Source organism: Panthera tigris, chromosome A2 (genome assembly GCF_018350195.1).
Source record: "Panthera tigris isolate Pti1 chromosome A2, P.tigris_Pti1_mat1.1, whole genome shotgun sequence".
In the NCBI taxonomy this organism is placed as follows: domain Eukaryota; kingdom Metazoa; phylum Chordata; class Mammalia; order Carnivora; family Felidae; genus Panthera; species Panthera tigris.
In genome coordinates, this window is record NC_056661.1 from 695602 (window position 1) to 722321 (window position 26720).

At 66.5% G+C, this 26720-nt stretch overlaps 3 protein-coding genes across 7 annotated transcripts; all 3 read left to right on the forward strand.

Annotated features, from left to right (window-relative positions):
• The first annotated feature begins 411 nt into the window (after positions 1-411).
• Positions 412-5153, forward strand: LOC102967939 (cold inducible RNA binding protein). 3 transcript variants are annotated; one of them, XM_042977539.1, is made up of 8 exons: positions 412-518; positions 1480-1588; positions 1669-1775; positions 1888-2026; positions 2119-2200; positions 2287-2357; positions 4695-4827; positions 5001-5153. In XM_042977539.1, the coding sequence occupies exons 2-7, from the start codon at positions 1486-1488 to the stop codon at positions 4697-4699; spliced, it is 507 nt and encodes a 168-aa protein (XP_042833473.1). In that variant the 5' UTR covers positions 412-518; positions 1480-1485; the 3' UTR covers positions 4700-4827; positions 5001-5153. The 3 variants fall into 3 exon arrangements, with proteins under 3 accessions (XP_042833473.1, XP_042833472.1, XP_042833471.1); XM_042977538.1 differs by lacking the exons at positions 4695-4827; positions 5001-5153 and adding an exon at positions 2755-3637; XM_042977537.1 differs by lacking the exons at positions 4695-4827; positions 5001-5153 and having other exon boundaries at positions 2287-3637.
• A 794-nt stretch (positions 5154-5947) lies between these two features.
• On the forward strand, positions 5948-8369 carry FAM174C (family with sequence similarity 174 member C). Its single transcript, XM_042977247.1, has 3 exons — positions 5948-6276; positions 7202-7318; positions 7953-8369. Coding segments are annotated over exons 1-3 (417 nt in total). The 5' UTR covers positions 5948-5977; the 3' UTR covers positions 7954-8369.
• Positions 8370-11118: 2749 nt separating this feature from the next.
• On the forward strand, positions 11119-26309 carry EFNA2 (ephrin A2). 3 transcript variants are annotated; one of them, XM_042977540.1, is made up of 5 exons: positions 11119-11689; positions 12536-12686; positions 22657-22970; positions 25069-25134; positions 25705-26309. In XM_042977540.1, exons 1-5 carry the CDS (start codon positions 11161-11163, stop codon positions 25824-25826), a joined length of 1182 nt encoding a protein of 393 aa, XP_042833474.1. In that variant the 5' UTR covers positions 11119-11160; the 3' UTR covers positions 25827-26309. The 3 variants fall into 3 exon arrangements, with proteins under 3 accessions (XP_042833474.1, XP_042833476.1, XP_042833475.1); XM_042977542.1 differs by lacking the exon at positions 11119-11689 and having other exon boundaries at positions 12457-12686; XM_042977541.1 differs by lacking the exons at positions 11119-11689; positions 12536-12686 and adding an exon at positions 13411-13553.
• The last annotated feature ends 411 nt before the right edge of the window (positions 26310-26720 follow it).

Below are 26720 nucleotides of genomic sequence, written 5' to 3' on the forward strand. Positions count from 1 at the left end.
ATGATGTCAGATGTCCTGATAGCTGGGGCTCCGGTGGGTATGGGGACTTGGCTAAGGCTGACACGTCAGCGCTGGCTGGAGCACAGCAGGGGATCCCCAGGAGGTTTGGACCCTTGGCCTCCAGAGGCCCTTTTGTTCCCGGCCTCTGGCCAGGAGGTGGGGATGGGGGCGGGCAAGCAGAAGTGGGTCAGCCCCGCCCCCTCGAGCGCCGGCCCCGCCCCCCGCTCTCGGGCGAGGGACTGCGGCCGGGGCGCGTCTCCACCAATTACTCCGCCCGGCGTCCGCGCGCCCGGGAGGGGGCGGAGCCAGGAAAGGCCCGGCCCCCATCTCATGAATATGAGGTGCGGCTGCGGCCCCCGAGCCCTCGGATTGGCTGGCGCGGTGCAGGGGGCGGGGTCCCGCGGCGGCGTACTTAAGGCCGGTCGCTCGGCGCCCCCCCCTCACTCGAGCGTTAGGAGGCTTGGCTCGGTGTGGTGCGCCTTGTTCCCGCCTGCGTCAGGGACCTTCCCGGCTCAGTGGTGAGGGCCCTGGCGGCACCGGCTCCGCGAGCCCGGGGCGGCGAGCGGCCTGCGGCCGGCCGGAGGAGGCGGGGCGGCGGCGGCGGCGTCACGCCCCTGGGCGGGGGCGTCGCCGGGGCGGGCCCGGGGTGGAGTCCGCCCCGCCGGCGGCGATGGGCAGCGGGACACCGGGCCAAGCTGCGGCCGGAGGGCGTCTTTCCCTCGGGCCAGGCCCTCCGCGAGCGGGACGCCACCGCAAAATGGCGGCCGCGGGCGCACAGCAGCGCCCAGCGAAATGGCGGGAGTGCTGGGTGCCCGGATGAAGTGGCGCAGGGCGTGCGCGGGGCGCATGCGCGCGGCAGTGGGCGGGGCCACGTTCCGTGGCCGGGGCCGCCGCTCTCGGTTTCCCGCTGGAGGAGCGCGAGCGGAGCACAGTTCCGCGTCTCTCTCTGGCCTGCGTCTCCGGGGCTCCCCCAGCCCGTCGAGTCGGCCCAAGTTGGCCTCGGCCCCACACGTCAGGCTCCACGTCGGAGCCTCTCCCCGCGCTCAGTGCCCAGTCCCCAGTCCCCCACCGCTCCCAGGTGCCCTACCGTGGACCAAGCACTCAGCCGCTCCCCAGCCGATGCTCAGGGTGGGAGTTAGTCTGACCCCTCGTACAACGCGGAAATCCCGGCCGGTGCCGGCGGAGCCCGACGCCTGCCTTCAGTGTCCAGCCTTAAGCACCCCCTGAGGCCGGCAGCCGCGTGAAACCGTGGAGCGCCTCGGTCTGCGGGCGGAGCTGGGCGGTGCACGGAGCGGGGGCCGGGGGTCCAGGAACGAAGGGCGCGCTGGGGATTCGGAAGTCGTAGGTGTGGGTTTGAGGGGGCAGGGGGGGAGCACTCCAGGGCTTGCCCCACAAGCCTCTGTGGCGTGTGCAGAGAGCAGGGGGGAGCGGCGAAGCCCTGGAGGGTCTCGGTGAGGAATTCAACAGCGTTTGCCGCAGGCCGCCATGGCATCAGACGAAGGCAAGCTTTTCGTCGGAGGGCTGAGTTTTGACACCAACGAGCAGTCGCTGGAGCAGGTCTTCTCGAAGTACGGGCAGATCTCGGAAGGTGCGGCTGGTGCTGCCGGCGGCGGAGCGGGGCTGCGTGCGGGGAGGGCTGGGCGCAGACTCCGCGTCTCTCCTGTGCAGTGGTGGTCGTGAAAGACCGGGAGACCCAGCGGTCGCGAGGCTTTGGGTTCGTCACGTTTGAGAACATCGACGATGCCAAGGACGCCATGATGGCCATGAACGGGAAGGTGAGGGCAGCCGCTCGGGGTTGCGGAAGGTGCAGAACCCCTTCCTCCGAGGGAACCCCGCCTCCGAGGGTGGGGGAGCGCAGACTAACCTGTGCAGGTCTCCGGTTTCCAGTCTGTGGACGGGCGGCAGATCCGAGTTGACCAGGCCGGCAAGTCGTCCGACAACCGATCCCGAGGCTATCGAGGTGGCTCTGCTGGCGGCCGGGGCTTCTTCCGAGGGGGCCGAGGCCGGGGCCGTGGGTTCTCCAGAGGTGAGTGCTATGCTCGGGGCCCGGGGCCCCTGGGAACACGGTGGGGCCACTGCTGGTGGGCGCTGACGCTCTCTTCCTGTCCCTGTTTGCAGGAGGAGGGGATCGAGGCTACGGAGGGAGTCGCTTTGAGTCCAGGAGTGGGGGCTATGGAGGCTCCAGAGACTACTACAGCAGGTGAGGGCGTGCGGGTGCCAGTGCCTAAGGCCGGGCCGCTCTGCTGCTGCCGCGGGCCCTAGTAGCCTCAAGTGTCTTTCTTGCAGCCGGAGTCAAGGTGGTGGCTATGGCGACCGGAGCTCAGGCGGGTCCTACAGAGACAGCTACGACAGTTACGGTAAGTCCTGCTCCGAGGGCACCTCGCTGCCGGGGCCTGCAGTGGGAGCTCAGTAAGCCTTGGCGCCCTCTACGAGCGACACTCAGACTCTGTCACCGTGCTTGCCTATAAGGGGCGATACTGCCCTCTCGGTCTCTGTGCCAGCAGCCATTTCTACCACGAAACGTAAAGGCAGAACCAGAGTGACCAAGAAGGAAAGGGAGAGTGAGGGCTCGTCCCCCCCGAGCAGGCAGCAGAAGTGCATGTGCGCCCTGCCTGCCGCCCCGCCCTCAGCTGGTGGGGGGGGTGGTTTCTCCTGAGGCTGCGGGACCGCGGCCTCCAGGTCTGGCCCCGGGAGCGGATGCTGGTCTTGTCGCGTGCTTCAGTGCCTTTACATGTCCCTGCTTCTTGTTCTCAGCTACACACAACGAGTAAAAATCCTTCCTGCTCAAGATCGTCCTTCCAATGGCTGTATATTTAAAGATTTTGGGAGCTTCGCTGAATCGTTCATGTGTAGTGAACACACCTCCTTGTACCCCACTTTTGTAGTCCTATCCGTTTTGATCTTGTCAAACACAGCCTGACTGCTTCTGACCCCCAGATGGCTTCGTTTATCTAGACTACTCTTCTTAAGGAAGTGTTGTCAGTTTTTAAGGGTTTTAAAAATGTTCTGAAAAGCACTTCAGATTTTATTTTTTTTCTTTTTACCCTGAGCCATAAGATTTTTAGGAAATCTTTGGGGGTTGTGTGGGTTTTGGTTTTGGTCGTGTTGCCTTTTTTGTTTCTCTTTTTACTGGGGTCGGCCCGTGAGGTCGGGTGCCCCAGTTCACTTCTCTTTAAGATTGAATGGACTCTGAATCCGCTTTTTGCCGGAAGCTCAGCAAGCTGTGGCTTTTTTCCAGCTCTGTGTACTGTTTCTGCGTGTAGCGTGGTAGGACCCATGCCGGGGCTGTGGCAGAGGTACCCCGGCGGCCCCGGGCCTGGCCTGTTCGGCCCTTCCGTGCTGTGTATGACGCACAGCAAGAGTTGCAGATGTCCCTTCGAGAGGTTCTTGAAAATGTTTATTTATATTGTCTTTTTTTACCGGAAGACGTATGCATAACCCATTGATGTTGTATCTGAAGCGGTTAAGGAATTCTTGTACGCAGTTTTCTTTGGCTTTACGAAGCCGATTAAAAGACCGTCTGAAACGAACCTTGCTCTGACAATTTCCCTTTCATTGCACAACACACTCCCTGCTCTCGGGTTCGAGGCGGTCAGAACTGAGCGGAAAGGGCAGTTTGAGAAGTAGGTCTGCCGGTCCCGCCTGAGGCTCTCAGAAAGCTAGACAGGGAAGGCAGAATAGACAGACGCTGGCCGTGCCCCTCCTGACAGCCGACCGCCATCGGCCCCGGTGAGGTGAGAAGGTGGGCGACAGGGTGGGCAGCTTAGCGGGGGACGGTGGACACCCAGGCTCGTGACGCTGACCCGGACCGCCTTAGCTGAGGAGCAGGCCAGACAGCGGACGGCAGGCAGCGTCCCTGGGCGACCACGGACCGACCGGCTCGTTAGCTAGCTCTGCTGTTGCTTCACGAGTTCTGAGCTCTCACCGCTAGCCTATGGAAGCTGCAGCCCCTCGGAGGACAGAAGTGTTGTGCGCCCAACAGAACCCTCTGAGACGCAAGCTGCTCCCTTGGCTAGCTCATATGTGGAAATAGCCCTGTAATTCGAGGTAACTCCTTTTGCTCGTGTCCGCATCCCTCCTCTCGTCGAGAGCTCATTTGAGAGTAAAGTTCTGTACCTGGGGAATGTTCCTTTGGCTGTAATCCTTTTCCATTTTTCTTTACCTTTTTTTTTTTTTTTTTTTTTTTTAATTTTAATTTTTTTAATCAAGCTCGAACCAGAGTCAGATCTGGGCCGTTAGCCCTTCCCCGCCTGCAGCCCGGCGAGCGGCCTGGGCGGTCACGCCACAGGAGTAGGTTTGATCCGTAAGCAGGATTGGAGACCACCGAACGCCCTGCCTTTTGGGATTTTTGTTCATCAATTGACAGTCTTTTCCAGACCTCCGTCCCTCAGGCTCCCAACTAGCTTTCTCTGATGTCTGTTGCTGCCATGAGTTTTTCCCAGAGCCCATACGGTCCTCTAAGCTCCATCCCAATTGGGCAGCTGGCTCTGCTCAAGGGTGGGACGTGGCCTGGCCCATCTGCAAGGCGCAGGCCCGCCCTGGGCACGCCAGCCTGTGACGGGGCCTCTGCCGGGACGGCCCGATGACTAGTTTGAGACCCTCCTAGGAGCTGTGGATGGTTTCAGGGGAGGTGGGGAGGGGCAGATGTGACCTGTGGCCAGGACACTGGGCGTAACGCTTCTTTGCTTTGGCAGGTTGAAGGGAAGCCAGCGTGACTTGGAGGTGTGGCCAGACAGCAGCGATGACCAGGACTCACTGTCCCAGAAGGGACTTTATCTGGAAGCAAGAGCCAGAGGCACAGCCACCGGTCTTCGTACCGTGTCCCCTGTAAGTGGTTCTTAGGGTGGGTGATGTGAGCCGCTCTGGCCCTGTCGCTTGACCCCGCTGGTGGGTTCTCCTCTCCTGGCCTGCCCTCCTGTAACCCCAGTGGGGGCCGGGGGTGGGCAGCATTCTGCGGGGCTCTCCTGCAGCCAGCTCTTTTCTCCCGTTTGTTCCAGCAGGCGCGTCACTGGGAGGCTGAGGTGCAGCGACTCGAATTGCTGTTGGAGGACAGGTGTGTGGCGGCAGGCACCACACCGCAGCCAGGACGCCCCCCTCAACAGGAGCAGGACATGAAGTCGGATTTGAATAAAGGGCTGGTGTGTCCACACAAATCTGAGTCTGGCTTGGGACGCGGCCAGGGAGCTTGGGTGGGAAAGGGGTTCGGGGGAGTCTGCCGGAGAAAAGCCTCTTTGCCCTTGTTCAGGGCACAAGCTGGCCCCAAGCCGGGAAGACCACCCGGTTCTTTGTTGTCCCCTTGGGCAGTTCTCTCAGGTTCTGAGGGGCACAGGCTCCCCCATCTGAGGCCGGCACCTCTCTCCCAGGGTCTTGGCGGAGTGGCCCCCAGAGCCTCCCACCTGTGCTGCTTGCAGGGCGAGCTTGCTTCCTGAGCTGCTTGCCTTCCGCCCCCTTCTAGGGATGCAGAGCACTAGGGTTGACCCTTGGTTCCACTGCCTTCAGCCCTCGGTGGCTCCCCTCCACTGCCAGTGGGGGGGGGGGGGGGAGGGTGGCGGCGGGGCGGCCTAGGTGCCCACGGTTCTCCCACCGGTGGGAGCCTCTGGCGCCTCCCAGGGTGAGAGCCCCTGGAGTTCCTGGGGCCCTGGCTGGGACTGAGGGCCTGGAGAGCACTATGCCAGGCCGCCCTGCGTGGCGTGGCTTCGTCCCCCGCGAGGGTCCTTGACACCGCCGTGCCTTTGGGAAAGCTGCTCCCGGGAGGAGGTGTGGGCTCCGGAGCGGGGCCTACTGCCGGAGGTGCGCGCGCAGCCCGGGCTGGGCACCGTGGGCCACGCCCACGACCGCCGGGGTTAGGCGAGGTGGGGGGCGGGGCGCTCGCGAGAATTAAGCCCCACCCCCGCGCGCCATTGGCTGGGGCCGCCCCCACGCCGGTGAGTGACAATCGCTCGCGCGGGCGGGGCGCAGCCACCGCTTCCGCCGGGCCATGGGGCCGCGCGTGCTGCTGCCGCCGCCGCCCCTGCTGCTGCTGCTGCTGCTGCGGGCGCTGCTGCTATCGGCGCTGCTGTGCGGGGCCGAGGGGGCCGCGCCCCCGTCGCCGCGCCCGGTGCAGGCCACGCTGTCGCCACCGCCCGCCGTGACGAACGGGAGCCAGCCGGGCCCGCCGCACAACAGCACGCACTCGCGACCGCCGGACTCGCCGGGCTCGCCGCTGCTGCGCTCCTTCTACGTGCTCACGGGCCTCAGCGGCCTGGCCGCGCTCTACTTCCTCATCCGGGCGTTCAGGTGCGTCAGGCGCACGCCGCCCGGCGCGGCCAGTCAGCGTGCGCCTCGCGCCTCACGTGTTGGCCGCGAAGCCCCGCCCCCGCGGGGCGGAGTCGCCGGCGTGGTGCGCGGCCGTCACGTGGCCGGGGTGGGTGGGGCCCGGCGGTGACATCAACCCCGCCGCCTCCGGACGCGGGGGCGCTGCTGCGCCGCGAGGTTGAGGGCGTCCCTCGGCGCCGAGCGGGGCTTGCGACCTCGGCCGCGGCCTTGTCCCCTTGCGTCCTTCCCCCCGGCCGGCCGCGCAGGCCTCGGCTGTGTCGTCGTGGGGCTGGCCGCGTGCAGTTTCTCTGTCCTGCCGCCGGAGAGTGGAGGGCTGTGTCCCTCCCCGCGCTAGGGGCTTCCCCGTGCGGCCTCCTTTCCGGGGCTGCCCCTCCAGAGGCCTTTGTCAGCACAGCCGACCGTGCGCAGAGAGCCCCGGCCGGCCCTCCAGTGACTGCGCTGAGTACGTGGCCCTGGACGCGTCCACGGCGGAAGGCTCCCCTCCCTCTCCCGCGGCGGGGCTGGGGGGGGGGGTCAGGAGCGGGCCTTCTGCCCGAGACAGCTCTGCTGATGGCGTCTCTGGCCGACCCTCAAGTCCCGTCGCTGCGAGGCCGCGTTCTCACACTCTTCTCTGTTCTCTGAGACGTCCCGCCCTGCCCCCGGGGTCCCTGGCCCCTGGGCCTCAGCTGTGGGAGCTGCCCAGGGAGGGGCCCGTTTTCTGTGGCTCTCGCTCATGTAGGTGGTGGTTACGAGGCGAAAGAAACACACACTTTAGGCCGGGAGGTTTCACAGCAGGGCGTTGAGGGTCTGGCAGAGGAGGACTCCGGACCGCGGCAGGGTAGGGCGTCAGCCACGCCCGGGACCGCGGCCCAGGATGGCCACCGAGCGGGCCTGGGTCTGCTTCCAGGTTGAAGAAGCCACAGCGGAAGAGGTACGGCCTTCTGGCCAACACCGAGGACCCCACGGAGATGGCTTCGCTGGACAGCGACGAGGAGGTCGTCTTTGAGACCAGGAATCTGAGATGGTAGCTCAGCCCTCCCCTCAGCCTGCAGGGGCCCCGCTCGGGGAGTCAGGGAGGCTGCCAGCCTGTGAGGTCCATGCGATGCCCGTGCTGGCCTCCTGCTTTCAGGTCGTGTGGCCCGGGCAGGGCACACCTGCTCCCAGCTCCCATTAGCCGTTTCTTTAAGGTGGGAACAGGCTGCAGCGCTTGGATCGGTGGGCGCTTGCTCTTGGCCTTGGCCTGACCGTGAAGGCCGCGATCTGCGTCGGGTGGAGAAGGAACTCCAGGGTGCTGCCGACGGGGTGGGTCGGAAGAGGATGGGGGGCCTGGACACACAGTTAGCAACAGTGCCTGAGCAGGAGTGAGGGCCTGTCCAACCCCAGTGTGTGGGGGGTGCAGGCTACAGACACAGAGGCCGAGAGACCAGGGCACGGTTTTGGTTTTCCAGGCCCCAGAGGGAGGTTCTGGTGTGATCTGGGAACTCCTCTGGGTGGGGGACCTCCCCCCCCCCAACGGACAGGACAGCAGCACCCAACAGGCTGGAGGAGGCAGATCTTGGTGGAGCAGAGTGGAGGGGCCAGACAGCTGAGGCCTCTGCTCATCACTCGAGTGAATCCCAGGCACGGTGGGGTCTCACCCTGTCCCCTTCACCTTCCAGATGCTCAGGTCAGGGAGGCAGCGTTGCCAGAAGCTCCGGGGAGAGGACAAGAGACGGAACCGGCTCCCTAGCGTCTGGCGTGCCCCACTGACCGCCTGCCGGCTGTGACGCAGACTCCGCGAGCTCGCGTGGGTCCTGCCTAGCTCGCCTACTCTGCCCGAGGCCGCCTTGGCCCTTCGCCCAGACAGGACTGTCGAGGATGCTGGGTGGGAACCAGAGAGGCCCTGGAGGCCTTATACAGGACCTTGAGACTGGTGGGGCCGTGACTTGTGCCGTTCGCCCTCCTCTGTGGGGTGAGGCAGCCCCCGGCTACAGCCTGCCGGGGGGGGGGCGGGGGGGCGCCGGGCGGCCTGAGCGGCCTGTCTGGAATCATCTTCCCAGCGGGCTGGAGACAATAAAGGGAGCAGTGGTTCTGTGGCCGGCGCTCATCTGTGCGTGGGGCCCGACCCTGGGTGCTAACTCGTGAGCGGTGGGTGGGCAACAGAGCGGGGCTCCGTGTGGGTCCCCGTCCTCCCACCTGTGACCAAGCTGGGCTTCTCTGGACTTGCCCCCAGCTGCCCGAAGGCCCAGTGAGGAAGCCTGCGAGGTAGACGGAGAGAAGGGGGAGACGTGCGCTCCCCTGCTGGGGTAAAGGCCCAGAGAGAACTCCTGTTCCCGTGTCACAGTCCTTGCTCGGGCTCCCTGCTCTGTGCCACCTTAAACCTGGAGCCCTGGTGGTGGAGAGTCAGAGGGGAGGGGCTGGCCAGCGGCTGCCCAGCCTGAGGTCTCCCCCGCCCCCCCCCCCTCCCCCGGGCTGCCCATTGGCCCGAGTTGCCACAGCCGTGTGGTCGTGAGGAGCTGCCACCAGGTGGCAGCCTCGTGCCGTCCGGCGTCCCCTGCTGGCCCGCAGAGGGTTGGGTGGGAGGGAGGTGGAACCAAGCTGTTGTACCGGTGGGCTCTCTGTGTCCCCTGCTTCATCCTGAGCCCTGCCTTGTCCCCGTGTCCATGGTGGCGTGGACTGAGTCTGCTGCCTACTAGGGATCTGTCGGCTCTTGGGCCCGTCCACCGCTCAGGCCAGCTGGCCTGCCCTACCACGCCAAGCCTGCATCCCTGCCTGCTGCCAGGGCGCAGAGAAGCCATTTCCATCATGTCAGCTGGCCAGCCTTCTCTCCAGCTGGGGTGTTCTGCTCGGGTCCCTAGTCTGCTTCCCTAGGCATCTCTCTTGGCCTTCCCACACTCCAAATCTCACGTTTCACCCTTCTCCTGTGCTGACCAGTTGCTGCCTCCAGGAAGTCCTCCCTGACTGCTCCTCCCATGCTGTTCTTTGGGAGGGTCCCGCACTGAGGGCCCAGCAGGTCCTCTGGGGAAGGTGGCAAAAATGAGGCCAGGCCCCAGAGATGTCCCCCACGCCCTGCCCTTCTGGCTCTGGCTCTTTCTCCACGTGTCCCCCCACCGTGGGTCTCTCCACTCGTCTCTGTCTCTCTGTTTTTGTCCTTGCGTTTCTTTCTCTGACTCTGAACCTCCTTTGTGTTTCTCTCCACCTGCGTGGTCTCTTTCACTTGGTCTTGGTTTCCGTCTGTCTCTCTGCGTCAGACCCACTGGGACACGCTTTTAACAGGCACGCAGACACCGTCCCCGGCTCTCCCGCCCTGTGATCTGCGCCCCCTTCCCACAGCTCTGAGCGATTTTTCGAGCTTCAAAAGGCACGTTAATTACTCTAATGAGGTCAGGAGAGACCCCGCGCTCTGCCATCCGGAGCTGGGAACACACTGCCTGTCCCCCGTCCCCCGCCCCAAGCCCGGCCGCCGCGCGCCCACCCCAGTCCGGGCAGGGTGGGTGCGCTGCCCGCTTCCCGGCCCTCGTGCCTGTCAGCAGCGGTCTCCACGCCCCCCCCCCACACCCCCCCAGCGTTAGCGCCGAGTAACTGGCAGCCCCCGCCCGCCGAGGTTAATGCACTGTTAGCAGGAAGTTCTCAGCGGCTAAAAGCCAGGAGAGGGGCCCGTCGGCCCGGGATGAAAGGGGGGCCCCTGTGTGCACGCGGGCGAGCGCGGGAGGGGCTTCCTGTGCTCACAGGCAGGCCCGGTACACGGCGCAGACGCTCACGTGTGGGAGGCACGCAGGACGTGCACATGCACTCGTGTTCGCACACGGGGGTCACCGCAGCGGGTCCCTAGCCTGTGCCAGGTCGGGGGGTCCAGACCCACGGCCCAGGCCCCTCCCGGCCCCTCCCGGTACCTCGATTGCCCCGCAGGCCACCACACATGCTGGACGCGGCCAGCGGCCAGGTTGGAGTCTCGGGCTCCTGGTTGACGACTCGCTGTGCAGCTTGAGTCCCGGCCTGACCCCGGCCTCAGTTGCCCGTCTGGGAAACAGGGACAGGTGGGAGCTGGGCCCGCGTCAGCGGTCAAGGCGGGGCGTCTTCCCGGGACCTGGGGGGCTCCTCTGCCGGCTCCACTCTTTGCACCTGCCGCGCGGGGAGGAGTGGGGCCTCTGAAGACCACCAGAGCCGGGGCGGCAGGTACATTCGGTCCCATTGGTTATTTAGTGAGACACTTCCGCCACGCGGTTTTAGCTTCTTCCCTGGCACTGTGGCCTCTGAAGGTGCAAGGGTGTCGGACACTGACCCCAAGCCGTGGGGACTCGCCCTGCGGGCCAGGGGTCGGCCGGCAGCAGGCAGCAGGTGCTGGACCAGGGGTGACAGACACAGGCTAGGAGCCAAGTCTGAGCTTGGCCTTGGCAGGACCCTCCCCAAGTCTGGAGCAGACCCCCCAGCCCGAGAGTGCAGAGCAGGGTGGACAGGGGCAGACCCCATCGGAGACCCTGTCCTGGATCTGAGCCCAGGGCTGACAGCCGACCCTGAATGACCCCTGACTTTCACTGAGCCTTGAGCCCCAGACTGACCCCTGTCCCCAGAGTAAACCTGATCTCTGACCCTTGACTCCAGAGGAAACTTACTCCAGAATGACCCCTGGCCCCAGCTGACCCCCCCCCACACACACACACACACTGGCTGTGCCTGGAGGCTGGGGTGGCCACTGGCCCTGGGAGGGGACAGGGCCTCCTAGGTGCCCACAGTGCCCCCCCACCCCCCGCGGGGCAGGAGTCCCCTGGAGCAGCGGGTCCTGTGCCCCCACCCCCACCTTGCCTGGGGCCAGGCCTTGGAGCTGCCCTGCCCTCCCCTCCCCAGGGCCCCGCCTCCAGGAGCGGCCGGCGGGCGCAGGGAGGTTGAATGGGGGACGCGCGCCTTTGTTCCTGTCCCTGCTCTGGCTCTGACCTTGAGAGAGAGACAAGAACAGAAGGAAAACAGAGCTTCAGCTCAAATCCGCTCGGCAGCGGCAGTGGCGGCTCTTGCCTTGGTGGCCCCTGCATGCAAATGAGCAGCCCCATTGCTGGGCCTTCGCCGAGGCGTCCTCCCTGTGTGGTGTGCCCTTTCTGTTTCCCTGACCCCCTGCAGGCTCACGTCCTGCTGGCTTTGACAGAAGAGACCCCAGCCCCAACTGTGAGGTCCCATCAAGTGGGACAACAGTGGCAGCTTCCAGAAGGCGGGACACTGGGCTGGGCCAGGCTCCACCTCCGTAGCTGTGCAAGGGGGACTTCCTCACTGGGGGCCGCCACCACCCTTGTGCTCTCTAAAGGGCCAGACCCGTCATCCTGGGCTGAGCTGGGCCCGTGTTGCTGGAAGCCCAGGCCCTCACGCCAGGGGCATCCGGAGAGTCTATTTGAAGGGCCAGCCCTGGGACTCGGGTACCCGCAGTCAGGTAAGAGAACAACACCCAGGACAGGCAGGCTGAGTTCTCCAGGGGACAGAGAACCGAGAACCTCCTCGTGGCGGGGGGGGGGGGGGGGGGGGGGGGGGGGGGGGGGGGGGGGGGGGCGTGGGGGCGGGGCGGGAAGCACGGGCAGGGACCGGCCTTGATGGATGATCAGAATTTGAATGGCACAAAAAAGGGAGGTACTCTCAGGGCACAGCCTGAGCAAAGGTTGGGAAGGGGTGGGGGGCAGAAAGTCAGGCGTCGTGTGGCGTGTGCCCCCCAACACCCTGGAGGGACGTGGCTGACGTGGGTCCATACACTTTGCTGGGGTGAAGGTTAGTTTGCCGGTCTCTGGCCTCTAATGGTTCCTGTTACGAGGACCTGCGACATTCCCTCCCGTGGGGACCTTCTAGTTCGAGGGCTCTGGTCTCACTCTCACCAGGCCTGGGCAAGTGAAACAAATCCAGAGAGGTGGACCCCAGCTGGGCACCACTGGCAGTTTCCAGCCGGCACTTGGTGACAGAGTACCTCTATAAACTCAGAGTCTGGTGACAGAGGCTGTGGCATGCATAAGACTGGAAAACGAAGGAACAGGTCCCCAGCGAGCTCCCCAGGAGCCGCCACTCTGGGCCTCCGCTGAAGCCGTGCACTGTGCCCGGATGCCCTTCTCTGTCTTGCTCCCGGGTCAGATTTCATCTGTGTATGGACTTCATCTGCTGTTGGCCTGGATCCTACCTTGGGCGGCTTGGATCCCACCCTGAGTGGCTCGGGCGGATCCCTTGTGTAGTGGGCACCTGTTCTGGGCCCCCCACGCTCAGGAGCTGAAGCAGAGACTGTCGCTCCATTTCCCAGGAGAGGAAACAGAGGCCCACAGAGGACAAGTGACTGCCCTGAGGTCCCCCAGGGAGGCAGTGGTGGACCAGCCTTTGCACTCGGGCCAGCACGTGCCGAAAACACCTGCCCAGGAGGAACAGGGAGGCATGAAGCCGGTCAGCTCGCCGAGGTTAGGATTTGGGGTCTGGGTTGGAATGACTGAATGACGGTGGGACGGAGAGGGGGTGAGTCGTCTCTGTGCCTCCTCCTGTCCCGGGGGCCAGGCTCCGCAGACCGCCTTGCTGTCCTGAGGGAGAGGAGCGCAGGGGACCCTTGTGAGGATGATGGGGGCGGCGGTGGTGGCTCGAGGCCCCCCCGGAGTTGGGCGTCTCCGGGGGGGGGCGGGGAGGGGGGCAGGACCCCAGGGCTGCCCACGGCAGGCAGCCCCACCGGGAGGGACGAGGGACGAGTCGGGGACGGTCTGGCCCGGGGTGGGGGGTGGGGTGGGCGCGGCGGAGGCAGGAGGGGGGCCATGCCCCCACCCCCGCCCGGCCCCCGCGTGGCCGGGGCACGGCAGGAGGGGGCGCCCGCGGCCCTCCCGGCGCTCGGGCGGGACAAAGGCCGGAGCCCCGGCCCCTCCCCGGCGGCTGCGGCGGCGGCCCGCCTAGCGAGAGTCCGCGCGGCCGGGGGGCCGGCGCCCGGGGAGGACCCCCGGCGCCCCGCCCGCCCGCCGCCTGCCTTCTCGGCGCCCGAGGTCGCGCGCGCACGGGCGGGGGGGGGCGGCCGGGGATCTCCAAGCGCCGGCGCGCCCTCCTCCCGCCCGCCCCGAGCCCGCCCGCTCGGCGGCGGCGGCGGAGGAGGCGGAGACCGCTGGCAGGCGGCGGCCAGGCGAGCGCGGCGGCCGGACCGGGGCCATGGCGCCCGCGCAGCGCCCGCTGCTGCCGCTGCTGCTGCTGCTGCTGCCGCTGCCGCCGCCGCCGCCCTTCGCGCGCGCCGAGGACGCCGCCCGCGCCAACTCGGACCGCTACGCCGTCTACTGGAACCGCAGCAACCCCAGGTGAGCGCGGCCGCGCGCGGGGAGGCGGCGCCGGGGGCCCCGGGCGCCCCCCGCCCCGGCCGGGCCTCCGCGCCCCGGGCTCTGGGCGGCCCCCGAGCGCGCTCCGCCTCGGGGGCGGGGGCGGGGGGCGCCGGCGGGCCCCGGCGGGAGCCCCCAGGGAGTTCCGGCGCCCCGGAGTTCGGGGCGCTCCCGCTCCTCGTGCATCCTCCCCCCCGCACACGCGCAGGGCGCCCCACCGGACGCCCTGCGCGCCCAGAGCGCCGCCAGCCCCCGGAGTTCGGGGGGGACACTCCGAAGCTGGGCGGCCCCGAGTTCCTTTCCCGGACTTGGGGGTCCCCCATCCTGGGGCCTCTCCGGGGACGCCTGCCGGCGTCGGAGTTCGTGGAGATCCCCGGGGAACCTCATCGCCGAACTGTGCCGGGTGGGGACCGCGGCCTCCCCCTCCCCCCGGGGCAAGGGGTCCGTGGGCTCGTCCTGCGGGTGGGTCCCCACGTGAACTCGGGGAAGTTGATCTGTTCCTCCCTACCAAACCAGGACCGTCTTCGCTCCAGGGGGCCCAAGGTCCTAGCTTTGTAGAGGTGGGGAGACTGAGGCACCCAGGAGCGGTCCTGGGAGTCTTGGCCCGGCGGCATCCTCTCCCGTCCTCCCGGTGCTGATGGGGAAACTGAGGCACAGAATGCACGCGTGGCTGGCTCAAGGTCACGGCGAGGGGAGAGGAGCGGAGGTCGGGACCCAGGTGGCCTCGTGCCCAGCCTGCTACGCCTGGCTGCGGTGTCCTGGCCGCCCGCGCAACCCCTTCGGCGCCCAGCGCTAAGTGCAGTTTGGGGGGCAGCCGGAGTCCCGGCTAATCCGACTGAGAAAAGTTTGCTGGTAACTGACCATGTCCTGGATATCTGCAGAAGCCTCTGGGCCACCGCCGGCTCTCCAAGGCCGGGGGGCCCACGGGAGATGGGGTTTGGAGCCCAGCACTCCGAGGGGTCAGCCCCAGCACCCAGGCTCCCACGGCGTTCCCAGGGCCGGCTGGGCTGCGCATGGGAGTGAGGAGGCCAGCCTGTCTGCTTCCTGCCCCTCTGCCACTGGTCACTTTCTCTCCCTTTCAAGTGCCGGTCAAGACACCCTCACTGTCCTCTGCCATCCCGTTACTGTCGGGCAGAAAGTTGCATAAAGGGCCGTCTTTGAGGCAGGCTCTGGGACAAGGGTAGCCACTGTCCTGCCGTGGGGGGCAGGGAGCGCACCCGGACGCCCCCCTCAGTTGCTCAGCTGTGGGGTTGGGCCCCGGGGCTGAGGGCCGAGACCCCGGGCTGCACAGGGACAGTCAGGCCACCGCGGAGCGGGTTCCCTGGCCGCCTTGCCCTGCTGGTCACATGTGGGTTTGATTAAGGCTCTTCCCTGCGGCCGAGCGGGGGAGCCCAGCGGGCAGCGCCTCCCCGGCCCAAGTTTTTGGTTTCAGCTTTGGAATCTCCGTCCCAGGCATGGCCTGTCCTTTGTTCTAGCAAACGCCAAACACACAAGGAGCCTCGAATGGGGACGGAAGGGGGTGGTTGGGGCCGCCTGCCACCCCACCTGCCACAGGGCTGTGGACAGGATCCTGGGGGGGGGGTGGGGAGGAGGCAGCCCCAGGTGCCCGGCTCTGGCCTCACACCCGAGCGCCTCCTGCTGCTGACCTGACAGTCCTGTTCCGACCAGCTGCCCGAGGGCCTCGGTGGCCCAGGGACCTCTCCGGAGGTTCGCTGCCCGGGGCCGGCTGGCCTGGAACCTGCAGCCGGTGACAGGGTGCGTGTCGGACACGGGAGGAGGGGCGGTGTCGGGCCTCGGGTCCAAGGGCACCCAGGAATGGTGATTTCCCCGGGGGCGGCTGCCCAGGGCAGAGGTGCAGGGTCCGCGAGCAGGCCTGGAGCTGGCGGCAGTCCCGCGGGTAGAGACGAGAGACCCGGCTGGGTTAGTAACGGATCGGTGCGGCGGCAGGTGGAGGAGATGGGGGGGGTGCCCAAGAGAAGGGGCGCACACAAAAGGCACAGCAGGGAAGGGGTCAGAGCGAGGGCTGGGCACACTGGGGTGGGGGGCAGGCGGTCGTGCAGGAGCTGGAGGGACGGGTGTGCTCATGTGGGGAACGGACAGGCAGCGGCGCGGTGCGGCCGGCCACGCGTGCCCGGGCCGGCCTCGTACCTGCACCAAGGTAATAAGTATGTGGCTCTGTTTTCCCAGTCACATCCTCCTGCCGCGCAGCGCATGTCCTGCGCACACGCGGCTGGTGGACGTGGCCGAGCGAGCCCCGCACCCACCGTCACCGCCGCGGCAGGGTGGGGCCCCGCTGTCCGGGTCAGCCACCCGCAGGCGGGTCACCCCCGCAGGCCGGCCGCGCGCCGGCCCCTCCCTGGTCCTTGCACCTGTCCGCGGCCGGGTGGGGCTGGGCCCTCCGGCGGGGCCGCGTGTGCCGCCGCGGGGGGGCTCGTGCTGTGTGTGTGGGGAAGGTCGGCGCGCCTCCGGCTCAGGCTTCTGTGTCTCCGCCTGTGTCGCCGCGTGCACTCGCGTGCTCTTTCCCGCGGCGTGCAGGGGTCGCTCACACACACGCCTGCGTGGCAGGGTGACGCATGTGCCTCCCGGCTCTGGCATGTTTGCACACGCGCGTGCGTGATTGTGCCAGAGTGCGTGCACGTGTTCGCACGGCGCGTCTGCGCGTGGAATGCGCGTGCCCGGGGGTGCGCGTGCCCGTCCGCGTGTGCGTGTCTGCACCGGGGAGGACGGGGGGGGGGGGGGAGGGGGTGTGTGTGTGCCGGGGGACGCACACGTGTGTCTTTAGCGCATCTGTGAGCGGAGGGCACGCGTGTGGCTGCGCGTGCGGCCCGGCCCCGGCCGTCCCAGGGCCCCCGGTGAGGGGGCGGACGGTTCCGGCGATGGCGGCACGGCTGGCTCTCCTCCTCTGTCCCCTCCTCGAGCCGGGTGGGTCCTCGCCGGGGGACTGTGCAGGGCGCCCGCTGTCCCCGAGTCCCCCACCCTAGTGGCGAGCGCGGGCCTGCCCGTGCGCGTGGTGCCGATGCGGGCGGGGGCTGTGGGCCCGGAACAAACCCGCACCAGACGGCTCGGGGCCGCGGGAGCGTTTGAAGGGGGCTGCGTGTGCTTCCGCGTGTGGGGGTGCAGATAGGAAAATGGCGACCGGAGAGGGTCTTTCCCACGGTGAAGGCGTCGGGCCTCCCCGGTCCCCGTGGCGCTGCAGCCCTGCCCGCGGCCCGGGGAGAAGTGGCTTTGACCGGGTGATGCCATATTTTGCTGTAGGAGGGTTTTTGGTTTTGTTCGAGAGAGGTCAGTCTGCCTGGCTTTCAGAGCTTGGAGGGCGAGACCGCTTGGGTCTGGGCACCCGGGCCCGAGGGTGGGGCCCGGGGGTGCCGCGGGGAGCCCGGGCCCGAGCTCAGGCAGGGGGCTGGGCCGCCCGGAGCCTCCGCGTCTCCGTAAGTGGGGGCCGACAGGTGTGGCGGTCAGCAGACGGTGGCAGGGCCCTTGTGGCCGGGCAAGGCCCCGGCGTGACCCCAGGGGCTCAGACGTCCCCGACAGAGAGGGAAACCGAGGCAGCTCCTGCGGGTGAACACAGGGGCTTCTGGGGCTGGACCCCAAATCTGCATGGACAGCGACGGTCCAGCCCGAAGGACAGGGCGAGAAACAGCTGAGGGGGCCGGGGGGGGGGCAGTTCTGAGGGCCGCCCCCCCCCCACTCCCCCCACTACGGGCCTGGGCAACTTCTGTCCGGGTCTGCCTCTGGGGTCTGATGGGCAGCCGGGCCTTCCCTGTCCCCAGCCTCGGTGCCTCCCCTTGGGGCGCTGTGCCTGCGTTGGCTCTGGCAGCTCTGACCTCCGGGCCTCCCCACACGTCTCCGTGAGGTCTGCGGGCCCCTCGGGGTCACCCGTGGACGTGGTTCTTGGGGCAGCACATGCGTTCACGGGGTCTGGGGGGGCGGTGTTTCTGAGGGCCCGGCCGTCTCCTTCCATCGGCCCGTCCCGCAACCCCTAAGCCAGGCCCGCACCCCTCTTCTTACCCTCAGGAGCGGGAGACGCGGCCAGCCTTGCCCCGTGGCGTGGCTTTGGGGGGACTTTTCTCCTTTGGAGATGGGTCCAGGGGGAGGGCTCGGCTGTGCCCCCCCCCACACACACACCCCCGGACCCCATGCCACGTCTTGGCCTCCACACGGATGACAGCTAGGTGCACCGGCACAGCTCGGTCCCCACGTCAGCCACACTTTGGCAGGCCAGCCCTGGCCGGGGTCTCGCCCCCATGCCTGCTCTCTTGCGCCCTGGGGGCTCGGCCGCCACGCCTCGGTCGCCCTGTTGGACCTGGGGATTTTGGTTTCAAGCGGCTCCGTTCACTACACAAGCCAAGTTGCCCCCTCGGCCGGCCCAGCCACAGCCACGCACCCGTCCGGTCTGCCCACCCCGTTATGCCTCCCTTTCACGGACCCGGAGACAGTGACTCACCCATGGCTCCGGGGAAGGCGGGCCGGTCGGGCTGTCCCCAGTCCTAGAGGCTGCTGCGTCCAAGGCCGGCCAAGGACACTGGGGGGTGGGGGCGGGGGGGTCCGGGACAGCCACGTCCTGTGTGCTGCTGACCCCAGGGCCCAGAGGCGGGGCTGACCTCTGGCTTCAGCTCCGGGGTCGGGTCGTTGCTTCAGTTACCCACCCCCTCCGCACACAGCCTCCCCGAGGCTGACCCCGCACCACCTGGGGGCCCGGGTTTCTCTGAGGCTCCCCCAGCACCGGAGCTCCCCCCCCCCACCCCCACCCCTCGCCGCAGCAGAAGGAAGGTGGCCAGGCCTCAGGTGGGGAATGTCTTCTCGACCCCTCAGAAAGCTGGGGGTGCGTGCCGAGGTCTTGGGCCTCACCGGGGATGGCGGTGGGGAGGGGCTGACCCTGCCCCGGCCTGGGCCTCGGGACCCTGCTGCCCACCCAGGGCCCGCCTGGGTGTGTCCTTCCCTGGGGTCTTGGTCACTAGGCGGCGTGATTGGGTTCAGACCAGGGAGCTGGTCCCAAGTGCAGCTGGCAGGGTGGGCTTCAGCTTGCTGGCCCCTCACCCCTGCCTCAACTTCTAGTCTGGGGGGGGGGGGGTGGCACAGCCCTCCCCACTCCCATTTTGGGCGAGACTCCTAATTAGTTGCTTTGCTATTAGCGTCTAATGACTTGACAATGGCCCGATTGGAGCTAATTAGCTGCCCCGGCGGCTGCGGGGTAGGGGTGGGTTTGGCGGGCAGGCTCGGGTCCGCCAGGGGCTGGGAGGGCTGCCTGGAGGAGTGCACGTTGGCAGCAGCCGGCAGGGTGAACGAGAGTGGGGGTGAAGGTGTGGCACGGGAGGGGAAGGGCTGTACGTCTGAAAGCCTCAGGAGCCCTGTGTCTGGGAACCCGTCCCAAGTCAGTCATTAACCCCTTAGTGAGAGTTTTTATCTCTCTCTGTTGCTCCCATGGAGCATTTGCATATCAGGCTTCCTCACTAATGGAGAAAATGAAAGCTTTGTCTTGCTTGCACCGGCTTGGTTTTGGGGTTGGGCCCTTCCCCCGCACAGGCGCCACCCTGAGTAGGGGCCAGGCGCCCGCCCCTGGTTTGCCCGCCAACTTGGAACCGGGAAATGCCAACGCAGCAAGGCCATCGCTATTTTAGAGCCGGGGAGGGGAAAACAATGGTCCGCTTAGGCAGCCAGAGCTGGGGGGGTGGGGGCTTCTTCTGGGACGCACCTGCCAGGGGTCCTCACCCCATGTGTGGGTCACTGTCTGCTCCCTGTGACTCTGGCACCTCAAAGACCTTGAATCTTTGGCCTTTGTTTGATCAACAAACGTGCGGAGGCACTGTGCACGAGGCCTGTGCCGGCAGTGAGGGAAAGGGGTGGAGAAGGAGGCTGGCCCCCAGGGTCCGGGGTCGAGGGGGGGGGGACAGACAGCAGACTGTGTAAAGGTAAAAATATGACGATGTTGGAATGAGATATGTGATGAGGTGGAGGAGGCGGGAGAGAGCAGGCTGGGCAGAGGAGCACATGCAAAGGCCCTGGGGTGGGAACCGGAGCAGCCAGAAGGCTGGTGTGGCTGGAAGGAGTGAGCTGGGGGCAGATGGGGGACAACTTGGGTGGGAACAGTGAGGCCATACGGGCCTCGTGACCCGGGAGGACCGTGGGTTTTATTCTGAGTGATGGGGGAGCTCTGAGTCAGCGAGTCAGTGGGTCTGATTTACACTCAGAAAAGCGAGCCCCGGATTGGGGGAGGCCAGGAGCCTGGCCCGCCTGGCGGGGCCCAAGCATCCAGCCTCTGAGCCAGCAAAGCAGCCTCGCTTTTGGACGTTTTTCGGGAGATTAAACGGGAGAGGAGAACAAGATATTGGTCCAGTGCAGGGGAGGCAGACACCATGGAGAAGCACGGGCAGGGGTGGGGTGGGGAGTCGGCGATGCCCCGGCAGCCCCACCCTCGAGTCCATTCGTCTTGCGAGGCTCCGCAGAGAGCTGAGCTCTTCCCTTTCAGGCTGAGCATACATCCCTGCGGCAGAAGCCAGGGAGGAGAGGGGAAACTGAGGACCAGAGGGGGCCGGGGCCTGCACGGCGGCCCGTCCTGTACGCCCCCTCCCCCCACACCGTGGTTTCCCCACCTCCACCTCCCCTGCAGGGTCGGGCCCGGGTGGTCCTGGCAGGCGCTTGGCCACGGCTGTCATCGATTGGCTGATCAATGGGGCTTTCAATGGGCTGGGAAGGAGCGAAAACGACTTTTGAAAAAGCCTGGAGTGGCTTTTGCATCGATCTCGCCCAAGCGGCCAGAGAACACAGCCAGTCCGTGAGACACCCGTGCTTGGCCAGCCGAGGGGCAGCCCAAGGGATGGGCACGGTCGCTGCCTAACCCTGCCCCAGCCTGACCCTGCTATGAGCCTGACCCTACCCCAGCCTGACCCTGTCCCTGTCCCAGCCTGACCCTGACCCTGCTTTGAGCCTGACCCTGGTCCTGACCCTGGCCCTGCTGTGAGCCTGACCCTGACCTAGCCCGACCCTGGTCCCAGCCTGGCCCTGCTGTGAGCCTGACCCTGACTCTGCTCCAGCCTGACCCTGTCCCTGTCCCAGCCTGACCCTGGCCCTGCTGTGAGCCTGACCCTGACCTAGCCTGACCCTGGTCCCAGCCTGACCCTGCTGTGAGCCTGACCCTGACCTAGCCTGACCCTGGTCCCATCCTGACCCTGCTGTGAGCCTGACCCTGTCCCTATCCCAGCCTGATCCTGACCTTGTCCAAGCCTGACCCTGACCCTGTCTCAGCCTGGCCCTGCTGTGAGCCTGACCCTGACTCTGCTTTGAGCCTGACCCTGGCCCTGCTGTGAGCCTGACCCTGACCTAGCCTGACCCTGGTCCCAGCCTGACCCTGCTGTGAGCCTGACCCTGACCCTGTCCCAGCCTGACTTTGGGCTGCCCTGCCTCTGTGCAGGGCCTGCTATGTACACGACTGGTGTTCTCAAGGACTGTCCCCACTGTACAGAGTTGGAAACTGAGGCTTTGAGACGAGAATGAACCACAAGACCTAGCTGGGTGCAAGCCCGAGCCTGAACACAGAACTATCTGCAGCCCCCAACTGACCTCCACTCCCTGAGTCTCTCTGCTGTATTCACTGAATCTGCAAACAGCGTCCCACTTCTGTGGGGGTGGGCAGAGCCCCCCATTCCTGGGCGGTCCGAGAGCAGGGAAGGGCTGGAGGTGAGTCTGCTCCCTCCGACTCTCCGAGCTGGAATTCTCGGGAGTCTGCGCCTCAGCCGCAGACTTGACATCCCCCGAGATCTCCTGTGTCAGGTTGGGAAACTGAGGCACGAGTGAGCAAGGTCTCCCGCTGCCTCACTCCCCCCTCTGGGGTCCCCGGAACCGCCCCGACCTGGCGCAGAGCCTCCGGGCTGCAGGGGGGCAGCCAATCCCGGCTGATAATCCTGCCCACCCCCCAGTTGCCCGGCATGGGGGCCGCACCTCGGCTCCCTCCCGCGGACTGGGCCACAGAGGCGTGGCGTGGCCAAGCTGGGGTCCAAGCAGCCTGGGCCCCTTCTGCTGTCGACCCTCACTGGGCCTCAGTTTCCATGCCTGTACGGAGAGGGAGAAGGGGCTTCCCACCCCTCCTCTGCTTTTAGGCCTTTTATGTGCTAATAAAGCTCCTCTCCGGAGGCCCCCTTGTCCCTCCTCGGTCCAGGCTGCGTTTACACGACAGGGACCCAGGAGACCGCGTCCGGGAGATCTAAGGGCTCCTGTCGCTGAGGCCTGAGGCGGTGATGGTGGGGGGAGCTGACCTCCATCCTCGCCAGGCGAAGCTGGGTCTGGGGGGGCTCCCCAAGGCTGCGTGCACAGGCTGCCTGACAGTTGGGACCTCCAGGGCAAAGGCTGGGAAGCGGGGCTGAGGGGCGGAGGCGGCAGGGGTGGGGGAACCTGGTGAGGTGACCGGGAGGTTGGGGGGCAGTTGTCAAGTCGCAGAGGCCCTGGAGGGAGATCCCCGGACTTGCTGGAGTCACACTGGACGTAAGGAGTTGAGGCTGGGGGCGGAACCCAGAGCACCTCTGAGCTGGGCTGGGGCGACCTTCACGCCAAACCCTGCCCCCCCCCCCCAAGGAAACTGACGCTAGGAGAGGGGTCCAGAACATCCAGCTCCAGGCCCCACCCACCTGTGCCGCCTTGGCAGTCAGATCTGCCGAGGAAGAGCTACGGCGGCTGCCTGTGGTGGGCAGCCTGGGGGCTGCCTGGAGGAGGGGACGTGGCAGTCAAGCAGTAACGTTTATTTGGAGAGGGACTTCGTAACGGGGAGCGGGGGCAGCTTGTGCCGGCCCCGTCACGGAAGGGCCCGGACGCGCGGCCTACGGGAGGGAGGCTGGGTCCCGGGGGCTCCGCGCCTGCCGCGTTGCATGCGGTTACCCAGAATGCCCGGCGAGGCGACCGCCCCTCCTCCCCCGACGCCCGCCTCGTGGCGGGCGGGCGGGCGGCTCCGGGCGGCCTGGGGGGGAGGGGGGAGGGGGTGGGGCACGTGGGCCCGCGCCGGCCCCGCCCCCGGCCCGGCCCGCAACCGCCGGCGCTGACCCGGCGCCCCTCGTGCTCCCCGCCCCCCCCCTCCCCGCGCGCGGACCGCGGGGCCCAGGTTCCACGCGGGCGCGGCGGACGACGGCGGGGGCTACACGGTGGAGGTCAGCATCAACGACTACCTGGACATCTACTGCCCGCACTACGGGGCGCCGCTGCCGCCGGCCGAGCGCATGGAGCACTACGTGCTGTACATGGTCAACGGCGAGGGCCACGCGTCCTGCGACCACCGGCAGCGCGGCTTCAAGCGCTGGGAGTGCAACCGGCCCGCGGCGCCCGGGGGGCCGCTCAAGTTCTCGGAGAAGTTCCAGCTCTTCACGCCCTTCTCCCTCGGCTTCGAGTTCCGTCCGGGACACGAGTACTACTACATCTGTGAGTGCGGGGGCGGGGGGCGGGGGGGGTGCAGGAGGGGGGCCGGGGGGGGGGGAATGCACGAGGGGGGCCGGGGGTGCAGGGGGGGTGGGGTCTGGCCCAGCCTTGGCCTCTGTGTCTCCCGGGTCAAGCGCTTGAATGGAATCATCCTTCTCGCCAGCCCCAGAGGCCTCACTATCTAGAGTTCCCATTTTCAGATGGGGAAACTGAGGCTCAGAGTGGGGCTGAGGTCACAGACCCGCAGATGCCCCTCTGTGACCTGTCTCTGGATCAAGCCACTGGGCCTTTGGGCTCCACCATCAACTTGCGGGCACCGAGATCAGGGGTGGTCACTGCCCCCCCCCCCCCCCCCCCCCCCCCCCGCCAGGGAGACGGGTGTAGGGACTTTGGTGGGGGAGGGGAGCATGGTCAAAGCCAGGGGCGAAGGCAGAGCTCGGGTTCTGCCCATCACACCCTGGCTTGGGCAGGGAGCTCCCAGGCCCTCCCCCGGCCACCCTCCCCCACCATCTCCCCGCCCACCAGGCCCACCTGGCCCAAGATCCCCCGAGGACTGTGGGAGCTGCTTTTCAGGGCTTGGGGACCCTCAGGCACAGCCCCGCGGGGCGAGTGGGCGGGGCTGAGGGAGGCTGTCCCTGGCTCTGCTGCACATGGGAGGGGGGAGGGATTCCAGGGGCATCCTTCTTCCTCCCCCTAAAGTGCCAATGGCAGGGTCTGGGGACAGGACGCTGCTGTGCCCTTGGCAGCCTGTTACTCTGCAGGGACTTAGCCAGGAACGCGGGAGTCTAGGCGTTGTCCCCACCGGCATGGGGGCATCGGGGAGCCCGCGTTGGTGTGGGGCTGATGCCTCTGCAGAGCCACTGCGACCCCGAGGGGCACGGAGATCCCCATCTCTCGGCCTCGTGGGGGCCCGCAGGGAGCCAGGTGGGGCGCGGGGTCCGCCCCTGGGGCTGTGGGGAGACGCAGCCCCTCGCTGCGCTGCGTCACATTAAACTCTGTGAGGCTTCGTTCTTTCCGCTCTACTTGGATTTTTTTTTCCTTTTAATTCAAGGAAGAAGCGGGTGGAGGAAGGGAGAAGGTGTTTAAATTAAGGCCTCGTAATATGAGAAAAATTACATTTTTATTTCCAGGACGGGAGTTTCATAAAGACAATTATTGTAATTACTCTATGACGAATGTTATGTTATTTTTATTCCACGCTTTTTTGTCTTCATCTTCCAGCGTGAGGGGCTTCTGGGGGGCGGGCAGAGGCAGTGGCCACCAGGAGGACAGGGGGACAGGCCTGAGCGTGTCCGTGTGCCGCGTCGTGCACACGGGGTGGGGGGGGGGTGTGCCCGTGCCGTTGTCACACGTGAACCCCCGTGGCCCCCACTGGGCTTCAGGCCTCCTTCCCCTCCCTACCCGGGTCCCCAGGCCGCCTCCCGCATGACTCACCGCTGTGGTGTGACCCCGGCCCCTCCGGGAGCTTCCGTGGGCCGTGTGGGCCGAGAGGCAGGGAGCAGGAAAGGTGGAATTGGAGGCGCGGGGACCTAACGCTTCGGCCTCCCTGTGACCTCCAGCAGGGTGCGTCCCTCTCCGCGCGAGGTGGGCGCATAGCCTGTCTCCAGGGGTGACTGGCTTCTGGGAGCTCCCAGATGGAAGTAATCATTTCCAGAGCACTCACTGTGCGACGCACGAGGCCCAGATAGGGGGTGAGTTGCCCACAGACACCAGAGAGCAGGTATTCGATCCCAGATCAGTCCTTTGGTGACACTGATTTTTTTTTTTTTTTTTTCTGACCGGTTAAAAACGTTTTCATTCAACACCTTCGAACTTTGCTCTGTGCTGCCTTGGGGTGACGTGGAACCAGACACAGGCACCCCCAGTCTCTGGGGTCGGGGTTCAGCAAAGGGAGGGGCAGGGGAAGTATGCGGGAGGACTTCTGGGAAATAGAGGGCATTGTGTCTAGGGCTTTGAGGTGTGGTTAGGAGTTTTAAGGGCGGAACCTCCCGTAGCCTTGGGTCAGGGTCGAGTTACCAGTGTGGGGAGGGGGATGTAGCCCCAGGAGGTCTCTGGCACTGAGAGCCCCCTACTCCACAACCCCCACCCCTCTCTCTTCCAGCTGCCACACCGCCCAATGCTGTGGACCGACCCTGCCTGAGGCTGAAGGTTTACGTGCGGCCAGCCAGTAAGTGCTCGGGGCATCGTGCAGGGTTTCACCCCCCACCCTTGTGTCCCGAGCCCACAGAGCCCACGGAGGGCTCGGCAGAGCCAGGGGGTGGTCCCAACACAGCCCGGGGAGTCCCTCAACCTCAGCGATGGCGGGGGCGGCTCCTGACCCCGAGCCTCGGTTTCCTCACGTGTGAACGAGGACGGCATTTCAGACCTTCGGGACTGAGGGCGAAGTCCGTGACCGGGCCCTCTGCTGAGGCCGTGGCTCCCTTCATCCAAGAGTGAACACCAGGGAGGTGCCCCAAGATAGGCCAAAGGGCCCACGTTCTGAGCTCTTGAAACATCAAAGCCACACGCAGAGAAGGGGGGGGGGGGGTCTCCGCAGCCTTGTGACTTCACGTAGGCGCCGGACACGCACTTGGCACCCGCTGTTTGCCATGCTCTGCACAAAAGGCACAGCCCCGACCGAGATGGACAGAAATCTCCGGGTCTGGGAGGGACAGCTGAGGCAGACTGTGGGCGTGGGGGTGCAGCCCCGTGGGGAGGGGGGCCACCTGCTGACCATCCTGCCTCCGTGTCCCCCCAGACGAGACCCTGTACGAGGCCCCGGAGCCCATCTTCACCAGCAATAACTCGTGCAGTGGCTTGGGCGCCTGCCAGCTGGTCCTCAGCACCGTCCCTGTGCTGTGGACCCTCCTGGGCTCCTAGTCCCGGCCCACCTGGATGCCCCGCCTAGAGACCAGCTAGAGACTCCGTTTCTCCCACGACTGGTGCTGCCCTGCCAGGCAGGGGGGGGCTGTCCACCGCCCCAGGGCCAGCCCTGGGGGGCGCGGCTAAAGGCCCTGATGCCTGAGAGGCCGGGTGTCTGTCCAGCCTCCCGGCCAAGCCATTCCTTCCAGGGTGCCGGAGAGCCCACGAACCTCTCGCTAGGGCTTTTCTTTTACGGCGGAATCAGAAAGACTTGAGTTTTTAATTTAATTTATTCCTCGCTGTTGCCGGTAACTTTGGGAAGGAGACAGAGTGGATGCTGCGTGGGTCCCTGGTCCCCCCGGGGCACGGGGATCGGGAGACCCCTGGTCTGGTCGACCCTCCAGGTGCCCTGGGACAGGCCGGTCTGAGACGGAAGGGGCCGGGGATGCGTGCCCCTAATTCCGGCCCAGGAATCAGAGCCCACCACAGACCCCCCCCACCCCCCACCCCCCACTCCCCACTCCCCCCCCACCTCCTCCCTCCAGGGTGCCTCACCAGAGAGCCCCGTGTGGAGCCCTGGCCCCATCAGAGCCCCCGCCCCCACGTCTTAGAACCGCTTAGGCCCCGCCCGGTCCCCCCAGCCTCACCCGCTCGCCCCCGAGGCCCAGAAGACGTGACATTTCTGTAAATAGAGCCAGCAAGTATATACTGTGATTTATTTTTACTGTATTCCTAAGGATGGCCTGGAAAGTTTCTTTTTTTCTTACCCCTTCACGGGAGGGGGGCACTTTTATTTTGGTGGGGGGGTGGGGGGACTTTTTAGAGTAGAAGCCGCACTTCGCAATAAGCTCGTGTGTCTGTCGGAGCCCCTGCCCCTACTCTCCGAACTAATAACGTTTGTAAGAGAAAAGA

Excerpts from the sequence above, each read along its gene's own strand:
- LOC102967939 (XM_042977537.1), top strand. The coding sequence starts at position 1,486 with ATGGCATCAGACGAAGGCAAGCTTTTCGTCGGAGGGCTGAGTTTTGAC. Across the intron at positions 2,027-2,118 it reads GGGCCGTGGGTTCTCCAGAG|GAGGAGGGGATCGAGGCTAC; the intron begins GTGAGTGCTATG and ends CCCTGTTTGCAG. Across the intron at positions 2,201-2,286 it reads TCCAGAGACTACTACAGCAG|CCGGAGTCAAGGTGGTGGCT; the intron begins GTGAGGGCGTGC and ends TCTTTCTTGCAG.
- FAM174C (XM_042977247.1), top strand. The coding sequence starts at position 5,978 with ATGGGGCCGCGCGTGCTGCTGCCGCCGCCGCCCCTGCTGCTGCTGCTG. Across the intron at positions 6,277-7,201 it reads TTCCTCATCCGGGCGTTCAG|GTTGAAGAAGCCACAGCGGA; the intron begins GTGCGTCAGGCG and ends GTCTGCTTCCAG.
- EFNA2 (XM_042977540.1), top strand. The coding sequence starts at position 11,161 with ATGGGGGACGCGCGCCTTTGTTCCTGTCCCTGCTCTGGCTCTGACCTT. Across the intron at positions 12,687-22,656 it reads AAGCCGGTCAGCTCGCCGAG|GTTCCACGCGGGCGCGGCGG; the intron begins GTTAGGATTTGG and ends CGCGGGGCCCAG. Across the intron at positions 22,971-25,068 it reads ACACGAGTACTACTACATCT|CTGCCACACCGCCCAATGCT; the intron begins GTGAGTGCGGGG and ends TCTCTCTTCCAG.